The sequence below is a fragment of the Denticeps clupeoides genome, chromosome 14 (genome assembly GCF_900700375.1).
Source record: "Denticeps clupeoides chromosome 14, fDenClu1.1, whole genome shotgun sequence".
In the NCBI taxonomy this organism is placed as follows: Eukaryota; Metazoa; Chordata; class Actinopteri; order Clupeiformes; family Denticipitidae; genus Denticeps; species Denticeps clupeoides.
The window spans coordinates 8,309,083-8,322,084 of record NC_041720.1 but is presented as its reverse complement, the minus strand read 5'-3'; the positions used below and the strand labels follow the sequence as shown (position 1 = coordinate 8,322,084).

The 13,002-nt window shown below is 43.2% G+C and overlaps 1 protein-coding gene across 13 annotated transcripts in view; it reads right to left on the bottom strand.

Annotated features, from left to right (window-relative positions):
• Window positions 1-13,002, bottom strand: part of myo6a (myosin VIa) — a 67,556-nt gene that overhangs the window by 41,233 nt on the left and 13,321 nt on the right. For 8 of the 13 annotated variants that reach the window (XM_029002777.1, XM_029002780.1, XM_029002781.1 and 5 more), the window contains exons 2-10: window positions 11,852-11,986; window positions 8,707-8,776; window positions 8,548-8,621; window positions 7,167-7,296; window positions 6,652-6,757; window positions 6,420-6,475; window positions 6,212-6,330; window positions 5,932-6,096; window positions 1,346-1,426 (exon numbers count right to left, since the gene is read on the bottom strand). In XM_029002777.1, the coding sequence (XP_028858610.1) occupies window positions 1,346-1,426; window positions 5,932-6,096; window positions 6,212-6,330; window positions 6,420-6,475; window positions 6,652-6,757; window positions 7,167-7,296; window positions 8,548-8,621; window positions 8,707-8,776; window positions 11,852-11,968 (918 nt within the window). In that variant the 5' untranslated portion in view covers window positions 11,969-11,986. The remainder of the gene's footprint in view (window positions 1-1,345; window positions 1,427-5,931; window positions 6,097-6,211; window positions 6,331-6,419; window positions 6,476-6,651; window positions 6,758-7,166; window positions 7,297-8,547; window positions 8,622-8,706; window positions 8,777-11,851; window positions 11,987-13,002) is intronic. The other 5 variants (XM_029002779.1, XM_029002789.1, XM_029002784.1 and 2 more) reach the window with 1 other exon arrangement.

Here is a 13,002-nt window from a genome sequence, read left to right as displayed (position 1 = left end):
TTAAATCCAAGAGAGATGAATGAATTAATAATGCTCCCCTGGGAGGATGCCGGCGTAGTCGAAGCGCTTGTAAAGGCTCTCTCTAATCTCAAATAACAATAATAATTAATTACGCAACTCCTCGTGGACCCTGGTGGGCCGTGCTGTGGAAATAATGGACTTCTTCTGCATAATTAATCATCCTGAGCAGAAAGAGCACAATCAGGTGGACGAGCTGGAGTCGATCTATTCATCGGTACACGTACCCATTAGCACAACTGTTATTACGGTGATGATGATTGCACCCTTTTCCGTAATTGTTCCCATCGCTCCACCTGCACGGCCGTAGGAGGATGTCCAAATTCTATAATTTGTCCAATTCAGTAAGGAATATATATATATATATATATATTCGCCCTCTCAATCACCCACTCGTCAGTTTATATATGTACATATGTGTGTGTGTGTGTGTGTGTGTATACATATATATATACACACACACACACACACACACACACACACACACACATATGTACATGTATAAACTGACGAGTGGGTGATGCAGAGGGAGACGATCCAGGGAGAAATCCTTCCCTAAGCCCTAAATGGTTTTATCTTCTAGTATTTCAGGGAACTTCCTGGACTGTCAGTTACCACTAGGCTGGTCTTCCTGTAACACCTACAGCACAGATGGTAACAAATTAACATTTGTGTCTGTAACTTTTCCTCTAGCTTACCTAGCATATTGATGATAAATAATAAATATATATTGTATATATATTTTAGCTCTGTGCAATACATTCTCCCCAGTCCCAAATTAACCTATTATAAACCTTTGATTATCACAGGTGTCTTAAAATAAATGTAAAAAAATAAGTCAATTGTCTCATATCTTGTGGGGTCATAATTAAAAGATTAGGCACACTAGTCCAACAGATAGACACTTTTAGCAGAAATTGACATTAAGAAATGAAATGGGACCAGAATCTGTACCTGGCTCCTGAAAAAATGTATGTACTTTCAATGAAGGGGGGTTTAGGATCTTATACAGAATCTACACCAGCATCAAATGGAAGGGGTGATCATTTATAAAACAGGTATCCATCCCTTCCATAGAACACTAATAGAATTGGATCTGTTTTGGCAATTCATGTTGGTCTAATGTTGATTAAAATACTGTCAATGAGGAACACTGACAGCATCACGTAAGCAAATGCCAAGCAGGACAAAGATGAGGAGTTCTCACAGACAATTTTTACTCAAACACCACTGTCAGATGAAATATCCATCATGGTCACACTGTCAAAGGGATGTGAGGACAGGGAAAAAAAGAGAGAGACAGAGGGGGGAGATGGGGATACTGTACCTCAGGGCTCTTGCGATTCTGAAGGATTTGTTTGTCAGTGTCCTTGGTGGAGAAGAAGCGCGTGCATCCCCGATTCAGGTACTGCAAAAAGAAACATGACAACTTCACTTAACACCTCAAGTGACTATAACATTCTAGAACATTCCCAGTGATGGATCATTAGCAGTGTGGCAGCGGTGGCATAGCAGTTCCGGCAGTGGACTCGTGACAGAAAGGTTGCGGGATCAAATTCTCAAACCGTTGAGGTGCCACTGAGGTCCCCTTGAGATGGTGTACCATCCCCGCACACTTTCATGGCTGCCCACTGCTCACTAAGGGTGATGGGTTAAATTCAGAGGACACAGTTCGTTGTGTGCACTGTGTGCTGTGCTTGCTGTCTAAATCACAGTGGCAAAAACAAACACTTTCACTCCAAGTACGACCCATCTGCAGCTTCTACCAGGACTCGTTCTTGGAAATGATGTCTTCAGCTGAGATTAATCACGATTGATGTGGCGGCTCCACATGACTGCCATGATAAGCATCGATGCTGTAGCCACGTTGTCCACAGCAGGAATTTATGGAGAGAAAAAAAGGGGGGACGAGATGCTCTTTTCTGTAATTGCTTTTTGCCCCCCCCAAAGGTGGGGAGGGGGGTCCCCTCTGTGTGCCCCAGGAGACAGCGTCTGTTCTGAAGAGCGTGCAACAGATACCTCAGGTGACAGACGGCAAGAGGCTTCTAGGGTAGGAACTATACATGTGGAAATTTTGGAACGGCGGCTTTTTATACGAGGTGACATTTGGGAGAATATGAGGGATGTAATGGAGCAGCAGAGTGCGTTATGCATGGCCAGAGGATCAATAAATTGTCCAGGGTGTCGGAAGTAGGGGGTGAACGCTGCCCAGACTTCTTTCGAGTGTGGGGAAATTCATATGGGTCTGGACATTTTTGTAAAATTTGACAGAATGGGCCAAAACCAGAACTTGGACTCCATTTGGACTTGGACAGTGTTGTGTCAGGTACGCAACCACACACAGTTACACAATTCGCATGATGTGAAAGTGAAAGTGAAGTGATTGTCATTGTGATACACTGCAGCACAACACACGGTGGCACAACGAAATGTGTCCTCCGCTTTTAACCCATCACCATTGGTGAGCAGTGGGCAGCCATGACAGGCAGTGTGTGGGGACGGTGCTTTGCTCAGTGGCACCTTGGCGGATTGGAATTTGAACTGGCAACCTGGTCCACTTCTGACCAGGAAAGTGGTGGCCTAAAGGGTAAGGAAGCAACCACACACTGCTTTCCAGGCACCTTTCATGGCTGCCCACTGCTCATTAAGGGTGATGGCTTAAGGGTGATGAGAGAGAGATAAAGAGACATTCTACTGACTGCCCTATTATCAGTTACTATAGAAAAATCCATACAGGTCGACAACATGTGGGACAATTTGATTGGCGGGTGCACCGCTTGTGAACGTGGAGGTATACATTCACTATGCCTCCAATTCCTCTCCTCTCACAGCCCAGTTGTTAACAATTAATGGAGGCAGATACAAAATGTCAACAGCATCCCAGACTTCCAGTAAGGCAGAAGCCCTCACTGATCATTCTCTAACAGTCTTACAGGACGAATGAAAGACAGAAAGGTGTTCAAGATCTAATAGAGCCTGTAAAAATTGGAGATGGAGGGCTTGGAGGGAGGGAAAGAAAAATAAAGCAGCAGCCACCCAGCAGATGGCCGGCAGCACACGGTGCAGCTGCAGCAGTCATGCCGACGGCCGGCGAACAACGCTGTCTGAGCCGGGTTGTGTGTAAATGTCATTAAAAAAAAAAAAAAGCCTTCATGGAGTCTGGAGGTCAGCAGAAAAACTTTCTCACCTCCCTCCATTCCTCCCTCCCTCGCACACAAACAGGAGGTTTTATGAGATGGAAGCCTTGGCTTTACAGTCTGGATAGGGGAATAAATATATTAGAATATAGGAGGGTAAGTGTTCGCTCGGGGTACAGTAATGAGCTACCTGAGAACTGGCACTAAAACACCGATTAAGTAATAACGCTGGCAGTCGCCAAGCGAAGGCGGGAGCGCGGGCCGTCTGCGAAAACACCATAATTAAGGACGAAATTAGAGTTAAACGACGGGACGCGACGAGACGCAGATGCTAATCAGGCCTTAATCCCGGCTCCGCTTCTGATCCTGGTTTCAAAAGCGCCCTGGCGTTCGTTTTTGATTCTGCGTTCCAGAATATTCCCCGGTCCTCCTGAGAGACAGAGAGGAGTGAGGAGGCTCCCTTCACATCCCGAAGCCTAATCTACATTCCACTGGGCTAAGCATGACTTGAGCACTGAGAGGAAATAGACCAAGCCGAAGGATTATTGCTCATTCAGTCCTTAAAGAGCAGCAGACACCATAAGGGGATTATGCATTACTCTGTTCCCTGTAATAACACAGAACGCAGATTTCAGACTTGAACCACAGCGAGGGCCAAATTCGTTATGAATAGAAGGGCAAATTAATATTTACACATCATGACTGAACGTTTCCCAGAAAAATTTCACTACCACGAAAAGATCTGATTTTACCTAATAACTTACAAAAAAAAATGAACTTTTTAAGCATAAAACATTTTCTTGTTTAAAACCTTTCAAGAAGGAATTAATGCAGTACAATAATGTGGAGACGATTTCAATAAAGCATGAGAATTTTAACTGGTTTAGCTGAATTCTTATCCAATCTCAAATACGTCTATAAAATCTGTTGCAGAGATTTTCGCGGAACGACCAGCTAGCAGCAGTCGATCTTGTAAAACCTACTGTGTACCTGGAGAGCTGAAACTGAGTTCACGCAGCATCAAATACACACTCACACTCGTACCTAAGATGAGTAGTAACAGACTGGATACCGGCCACCAGGCTTACCTCCTTTATTACAGACACGGTGCACAACTGGTTATGGTCAGTTTAATAATAACTACCAAAATTTTTATGTGCAGAGACAAATAGACATTTTTTTTACATCAAGGAACAGGAATGAGATGCTTAGTAGGAGTCTGAAGTGCGGTTGGGTTCTGTTTATTTCAGAAGAGAGGGGTGGATAGGCCAGCTGTTGTGTGATATACTGCCCCCTACTGTATGCAGTACAAATCTTGCACAATGCACCTTTTAAAATTGTCGATTGTCACTTGTGATAAACAGCAGCACAGCACACGGTGCACACAGTGAAATTTGCCCTCTGCATTTAACCCATCACCCTGAGTGAGCAGTGGGCAGCCATGAGAGGCGCGGGGAGCATGTGTGAGGACGGTGCTTTGCTCAGTAACCTTCTGATTACGGGGCCGCTTCCTTAACCGCTGTGCGGTTTTATGACACAAAGTAAGATCAGTGGGAAGATCAAGTGAAAGGAAAGGCCATTCAAGACCCCCCTGGTAACACTGAAGCTACAAGTGTTAACCTCTTCCTCATGGCAAACATTTCTCATTTTACCCACAGGTCTGAGCTTTGAGAAGATATTTTTTGAAACAGAGAAACAGATCACAGCAAGGTCAAGCGTATAGACTTTAATTCCAGAAGTCAAGCGTGTGTGGTGCTGTTTTTCACTATAGACAGAAACTCTCTTCAAGACCGAGCGTGATGGGAATAGGGCTAGTTTGTAACAAAGCATACTGGCAGAAAGCTGAAGTGCAAGAACAATACCAACTGTCAGCTGGACAAACAAAGGGCCAGTTCAGGGAACAAGAGGTTTGGGAACAAGGTAGATCACTTTGGAGAGGGTCAAATGGGGATTTGTCCAAGAGGACATCTTTCATTACCTTGCACCCCATTTGAACCGCTCCAAAGTTTTTTGGTTGTTTGTATCTTTTCTTTTAATGCAAAGTCAACATGGATGCAACTAAATATTTAAACCCAATACAATAAAATCAATGTGACGTTCACAAAATTGCAATATCTGAATTTGCCACACAACTTTTAAAATCGGTAATAACAGTAATAAATTCCCCCCCTCAAAAAAAAAAAAAGCTGCAGGAAGTATAACATTTCAGTTGATCTATATCATTTAACATTGAGTTGGGGGAAAATATGCATATTCTTAGTAACTCCTAAATAATTTCATAGGCGTGTTGACAAAAAAAAAAAAAAAAAAAAAACGGAACTAGTCGAATGCTGAAATGTTCAGATAGTTAGTTCTGGACTTGGCCTGTTTTGCCACCTAGTGGTCAAAACACGTTACTGTAGTACCTATTGACATCTTGTAATCTCTCTCCCACTCCCAGCCTTAGGCGCTTAGTCCTTTTACTCAGAATCGCAGCTGCCGGAGCCCATCCCGAGATACTTACCCAGCCCTCCACAGGGCGCAGACAGACGCACACACCATTCACTCACACCTAAAGTCAATCCTAGTGTGCAGACCTTTGAACAGCGGGCAAAACCCCCGCCAACATGAGCATGCACACCCACGGTCCAAGCAGGATTTGAACTCACAACCTTAGACTTGTGAGGCCTTTTCACAACCCACCACGGCCTCTTGTAATATCTAGAATATATTACGACACCAGACCATGCGGTATTTATGTAGTTATGTGTTAGAAGTGATCTAGCCCTTTACTCACTCTGAAGGTGTCTGGGGAGCTGAGGTAAAACCTCTGCCGAATGTCCTCAGAAGCGCCGGCACACAGCCTGTAGAAGATGTGGTAGTTACGTTCTTCTTGGCTCTGCCGACATATTCTGGACTTCTCCAGGAGGTAGTGGGACACGAAACCTCCAACCACAGCATTCTACGAAAAAGATGAGGGGAAAATATTCCAGTAAAATTCCAGTAAATTCTCATTTCTGAACAGTACTGAACAATGTGTGTATAATCATGGAAATTGGCTGACAACATCCATTCACCTTCAGACGACCACTGCTGACCTTTTCACTGAAGTGTATCTCTACAAACTTCCCAAAGCGACTGCTGTTGTTGTTCCGGACCGTCTTTGCATTTCCAAAAGCCTCAAGCAGTGGGTTTGCTGCAAATCAGCACATTATGAGGTTCAAAATCTGTATACAACCAGTGTTTCTGCATTACATTTATCAACAGTTAATAAGATGAATTTACCCTCTACTATTCTCTCGTCGATATCTTGGCCTGTTCCATAGGAGGTGGTTAGATACCTGCATAATCAAAAAATTAAGGAAGCATAAGAATTAGAACAAAATCCCAGGAAATACATTTTGGCCTTCTATCTGTTTTATTTTAAGCTTCAATCATCAATTTCCAGTCTTAAGATAAGCACGACATTAAATAGGGTTACAAATCTATTGACTCAAAAAGCATCAGGGGTCTTTACCTTAGTACAAATTTGGTGTTTTCTGTTTTTCCTGCTCCAGACTCTCCAGACACAATGATGGACTGACTCATTTTCAGCACCTTCATGTCACGGAATGCCTTGTCCGCTGGAGGAACCAATACATTACTATTATTTGCTTTCTACCCATCTAAAACTATTCATAGGAAATAACAGGTAAATCATATGAAATGATTAGACTGCCACCACGAGGGTGCTGGTGAAAGTGCAATATGTGCATTTTTTTAAATGAAGCATGTATTTGCACAACCAAGCACAAGACTGAAAAGGATAATAAGATTGAAGCTGTGCATGAGGACAGGTGGTGTTGCGGTATCACCCGGCTTATAATATTGCTGTATGAAAGTAATCTTGCCATAAGGAGGTCTACCAGACAGGTACAGCTGATGTGGTCTGATACGAAGAGCCACAGATGCTTTATCATGGAGGAAGAAGGGCCCAGTAATCTCAGACTGTGGCCTTGCCGAGCTGACAGCCATGCAGTGGCTGGCACTTACCGATAGCATAGACGTGGGGTGGAAGCGTGCCCAGAGACCTGCCCTGGTACTGCTTAATGGTTTCTGGTGAGTACAGCTTGGGGATATCATAGTAGGGGTTCACTGCAATCAGTATGTTGGCTACAAAGGTCTAATTAGAGAGAGAAACACGAAACATTAAAATGTATTACATAAGAGTTGTATTCTGACTAACTGAGATGCTTTATAGGAATGCTAAAATCATCTAGAATCTATATATGGCATTGCTTAACAAACAGGGTAAGGCAAAATACTTTCAGCAATGTATTTTGTTTGTTACTATGACTATTTGCATATCTGCATTAGCATAAATGAAATATTAATAGTAGTTGTATAATATTCATTTCATTGTTAATTATTCATTCGTATAATATTCTGTTATCAACATCTACAATTAAGCAGATAATTTCTATTCAAAATACTGAATATAGAATTCTGAAAACCTTTTGCATCCATAAATTGTACTGATAAGTTGCATTAAAGCAAGCTTTTTGTGTACTTACCAAAAGTGAGTTATATATAAAAAACGTATAACTGAATCAAAACGAGTTTGATTCTGAATGTTGCAGCAAGACAGTCAAGGGATTACTGCTCATTAAGCAGTCGGTGAAAATACTGATCAAACCTTTAAAGGGCGGTACTAATTTTGTACACCCTTCTTTAATCTCAGCACTATTATTCCTTGGAGAACATTCTTTTAAGATCGGAAAATGTGATCGGCCTGCATTAAATAGCTGATGGCACTAGAGGGTGCTGGAGGGAAGTAAAGTGGCCTTTGCCCGTTTTCCACAGGTGACATGTGCCCGGCGGCCACAAGGGCTAAGAGGAGGGCAAGTAGGGTTGCGGTGTTGACTAATTAACTGCATTAGGAGGAAACAGGATAGTAGTAGTCCGAGGTGAGCAGAGCAGGTCACCCCAGGGCTGCGTTGCAGGGGGTAGGGAACAGAGGGAGTTTACATTTCATCATTGGGGTGATGAGAGGGCAGAGATTGAAAGTGTGGGACAGGCGACAAAACACAACAAAAAGAAATATCAACCAACTCAGCAAACCGGAAGAGCTCACAGAGCCGGTGGTAGAGTGGTCACACCCAAGCACATGAAAGAAGAAAATGGAAAAATGAACAGGGGGATGAAAGGAAAACAACATCAAAGCAACAAAGGAGCACAATAAGTAGAACCACAGTGGGACTTCAGAGGTAGGGCTAAGACAACGAGGGATTGTGCACATCACATCACACAGGACATAAGCTGCTATTGTAATAAATATTCCCAGGGAATTCTTCAGATCCCATTTTAATGCATTTATGCCTTAAAATGCATTATGCCACGGTCATTAGCAGCACATGGTTTAAAATTTACTTACGTAAATTTTGTCTTTGCTGTAGCGCACACGAATATTGTTCAGGAGTGTGGCTTCATTCAAGTACATCAGCGAACCTATAAGGAGACAGTCCAGAATGTATCAAACGTGTGGTGGTTCCTTTACATTGATTAACAATGTTGCATAAAAGATTAGACTCACAGTTGTCTTCTACATGTTTGTTGGGGTCATCCTCAGCAGGAAACACCTGATTAACCGGAGCCAGAAAGGTCTGAAACACAAGAATATCAATATGCACTTCAAATTAAGACAAATTGTGCAACTGGATTGTTCACATAATTAGATATGAAATATGAAAAGGGGTGGGGGAGGGCATGGTAGTGTATGAACCAGATGATCACAAAGTGACAGGTTCAAACCCCACTTACTACGAATGTGTCCCTGAGCAAGACTATTAACCCTGATTATCTTCATCTCGACCGTCCCTGTAACTACTGATTATATGTTGCTCTGGATAAGGACTAAATACCATGAAATTAAATATAACATAAACAGTATGGCTTCATAGTTCTAGTCTTACGTCCCTGGACTTATGCTCCCACATGTTCTGTGTGGCTGGCTGTGTTTTTGTGTCCCGTCACCTTTAGGTTTACTTCGTGGGGGTAGTTGAGTCCTACTAGCTCCACCTACCATCCGAGTATAGCACCGGGGAAGTGGTTGGTCTAGCGCCAAGGTGCCACTGAGGTGCCACTGGTAAAGCACCGTCCCTACACACTGCTCCCGGGCATCACCAAAGGGTGATGGTTAAATGCAGAGGACACATTTTGATGTGTACACCGTGTGATGTGCTGTGTTTTAAATCACAATTATTGGTCACCACCACCTATATAAACGGGACTCCAGGGTCTGCTAGGCCCTTACTCTTGACAACAGCAGACTCCAGTTGAGACTTTTATTATGTTTCGTCTCCAACCACACCTGACCTGCGTAGTGGATGGGTCACCTGTTCAAATAGCAGGAACTGAACAAACATCTGGACCGGACATGCCGCCCTAAGTACTGGGTTAAAAGCCAAAGCATTAAAGTTTCATTCATCCACCTGCTCTGCTGCTGTTTAGGCAACCAGGCGGCCGCAGCAAGGACCGAGGTGCTGCGTCACTCCACACCTCCTCAGCAAAAGTGGAATACATGGCAGCGAATGAATGCATTATTCACCAGCACGACAAACACTAATTCAGCACGATCTGAAGTCAAGCTCTCGGTATTAAAACATTAAAGAGCTCGAACTGTTCCTGTTCTCTCAGGGTCCAACGCAAAAACAACAATGCATCTTTATCAATATATTGAAGGTCCCCTATTATGAAATATCACTTCGTGATATTATTTAAAGTTCCCCTAGCCCGTATATGGTCCTGCAGTGGCTAGAAATTGCGATATTTCGGCTTCGCCGTTCAGAGAGCGGCAGCTCAGATGGCCGGATCTGGAATGTCTCCCCTTATGTAGTCATAAGGGGAAAGGTTACCTCCCATTTCTGATGCTTTTTCCGCCCAGAGATTTTTTCACCACTCCCCTAAAACATTATCTCCACCAACCGCCATGGCTTGAAAACGTGTGAAGCATTGCAGTAGCTCGGTGATTGGATGTAAAAATGAGAAATGTTTTTTTTTTTTTTATTTCTATTACACGTGACCGAAGAACCAGTGGGTTAATTACATTTTTTTCCAGAAAAAACGGAAACACGACTAGCTGTTTGCACCAAACATTGTAGTTGGTGAATGGTGTTGACATGAATACTCGATGACTTCTACAGGCCGCCCTCCACCTCATCTCTCCTTCTCATTTAAAGCGACAGACACCAAACGGCGTGTCATGGGGAATCTCATTGTGTGACTGGCTAAAAGTGGCTCTAATTCTGCACCACGGCGGAATTTCTTTGGGGCCACTAAGATCTATATAAAAGCAAAAAAAACATTCCATAATAGGGGACCTTTAAATGCACCTAAAATCTGCCTTTAGTGCTTGAATGCATTGGGTTATTTCTAATTAGGTCAGATGGCCAGTAAAACAGCAAATGTTGCATAATGGGCTGCAGTAGAGCTGAGAGACGGCTGGCCGAGTTACTGCTGGGCATAGGACGTTACATCCCATCTCCAAGGGCACTTAAACCTGGAGATGTCAGAGGAGGAACGCGAATGTGTTCTCAAACCTTTCACTACTTCAGAAAAAAATGGGTAATTCCTGCAATTTTCATTGCATTTAATTTTTTTTGACAAGTTGCTTAAAAAAGGCTTTTTAACTCCCCACCCCCCAAAAAAAAAAATCCTAGAGGAGTTGACCTATGGTGGTGAACCAATGGTTGACCTATGGTTTTGTCTAAAATGTATGAAGTAAAGTAGTAATCAATAATACATATACTGGGAGAATAAGTAAAAGAGGTAGGCATTGAGATCACCAGCATGTATAAAGTATAGTAATTTCGACCACTGTTAGTTAACTCCACTGTTACTGGAGTTAACTAATTACAGGTGTAGGTTGGCCCAAAAATGAATGTGATTAAGTCATTTTTCATCAGTGATTGACTAGGTTAAATATGATGCCATTTTGACATGAATTTGTCAGTCTACGCTACGTCAGTCTGTGCACACCTGCTGACAAACTCGCCACATTCCCCCCCGGAATAGTGACAGGCTCAGTCCAATAGTCAAATTTGACATCTGACGACATCTTGCTTGTTACCTACAGTGAAAAGGAGCAGGTGCTGTCGAGCTCTAGATCCTTGGTTTCTACCCTTGGTAACTACACAAGTGGGCACAGAGCGGGGTATTGTCATGATGTGCGGTGGTGTCACGCAGCCACGGGCCCTCTGTCTGATGTCAGGGAAGTGCCCAGGGCCACTATGGGTACCCACGGTACACTGGCACAAAGAAACTCGCAACCAAAAAACAGACCACACATTGTGCCTATACGAGTGTCTAGGACACAAGACATCAATCACTGATGAACACAATGGATTCACACACACACACAGCATGAAATCATTCAGTGTCCAAATCAATCAATACCATCTTGACTAATAAAAACCTTGAAAGTGTAAAATGATGGCACTATACCTCAGTCTTTACCAATGTTAGTTTACTATATCGTAACACTGTAATAAATCCAGCTAAACTCAACTCCAACAAGAGGACAATCACAAAACGCAGCAATGACTGCAACGCGCGTTTCTGGCGGGGCCTGCCGTGGCGCCACAGTGGTACAGAAGGAAGGTCTTAATACCTGCCAGACAGCGTTACCCTCACACCCTGCCGAGCAGCTCTGGGATTAAAGGGGGGCGGACGGCACTCACCTTCCCCTTCTGCTTGAGCGGCTCAATGGTCAAGCTGTCCGCTCCGATGTCAACAATGGTGCCGAGCTGGAACCCATCCGTGGGGTGGGGCGCCCATACCGGCTTCCCATCCTCCATTGCACAGCACTACAGGCTCTGGGGGAAAGGGGGCATGAACATGAACAATGTTAACGATTTGAGATATAATGAATCAACATTTCTATAGCATTTATTCCTAATCATTCTGAAGTATATTTTGTGTTTTGAACATTTTTCCAGTTTACACAGTGACTGGTACACAAGCACCTTCGACGCCTTATCCAGAAAAACAAGCATCATCATCGGAATGAATATTACTGGCGCATTTCATAGATTTCAGAAAATTAGAGTCATTATAAATGCAAAAGATTGCAATAAACCTAGTATCCTAGCCACACTGAAAAACAAGATTGTTAAAACCAAAATCCATGACCATTTATGACTTAACAACGTCAAATATCTGGCCAAAAAAATAGCAAGGAACAAGTGAGAAGAAAAAAAAACAAACGGTTTCCAGTCAGTTGTTCCTCTTATCTGACTTTCAGCCGCTAAACCTGACATAACCAAGAGGCAAAAACGGGCCACACACACAGTCCCTCTCTCCACATGTCAAACGTCCCAAACCGTGCTGTGTCCTTCATTGGACACCGTAGCTCAAGACACGGCCAAGAGTTCGGAAATTATGAATTATTCACGAATCACAAAACAATGCCTTCATTCTCCCCAAATCTCTAAAAAGCCATGGTCACAGCCATCAAAAGACATCATAAAACTGGCAAATTAATAACTCAGAAGACTGTTTTGTTTTTTTGCTGAAGCCCAAGAAATAAGTCTCCAAACACTCTTACGTCTTAAAAACATTTACTTTTAGCAAATGGCAGACTCTATTTTAAGAGACTCCCCCTTTCACCGTGTAAGTAAAATGGTCCTAATGGAGACAAAGTGAGCTCATAAATTCTCTGGAAAATATGTGTTAGTCGCCGTTTTTATTAGTAGCATAAATCCTAACCTGCTGAGCCATCTGGCATTGCTTTGACCAGCTCACAGAACACTGCTGAGCAGAAGAACCTTGAGCGGTTCTTTAATTGGATTCAGAGACAACGAAACGGCCTGATGTCACTGTGGAAACGCCG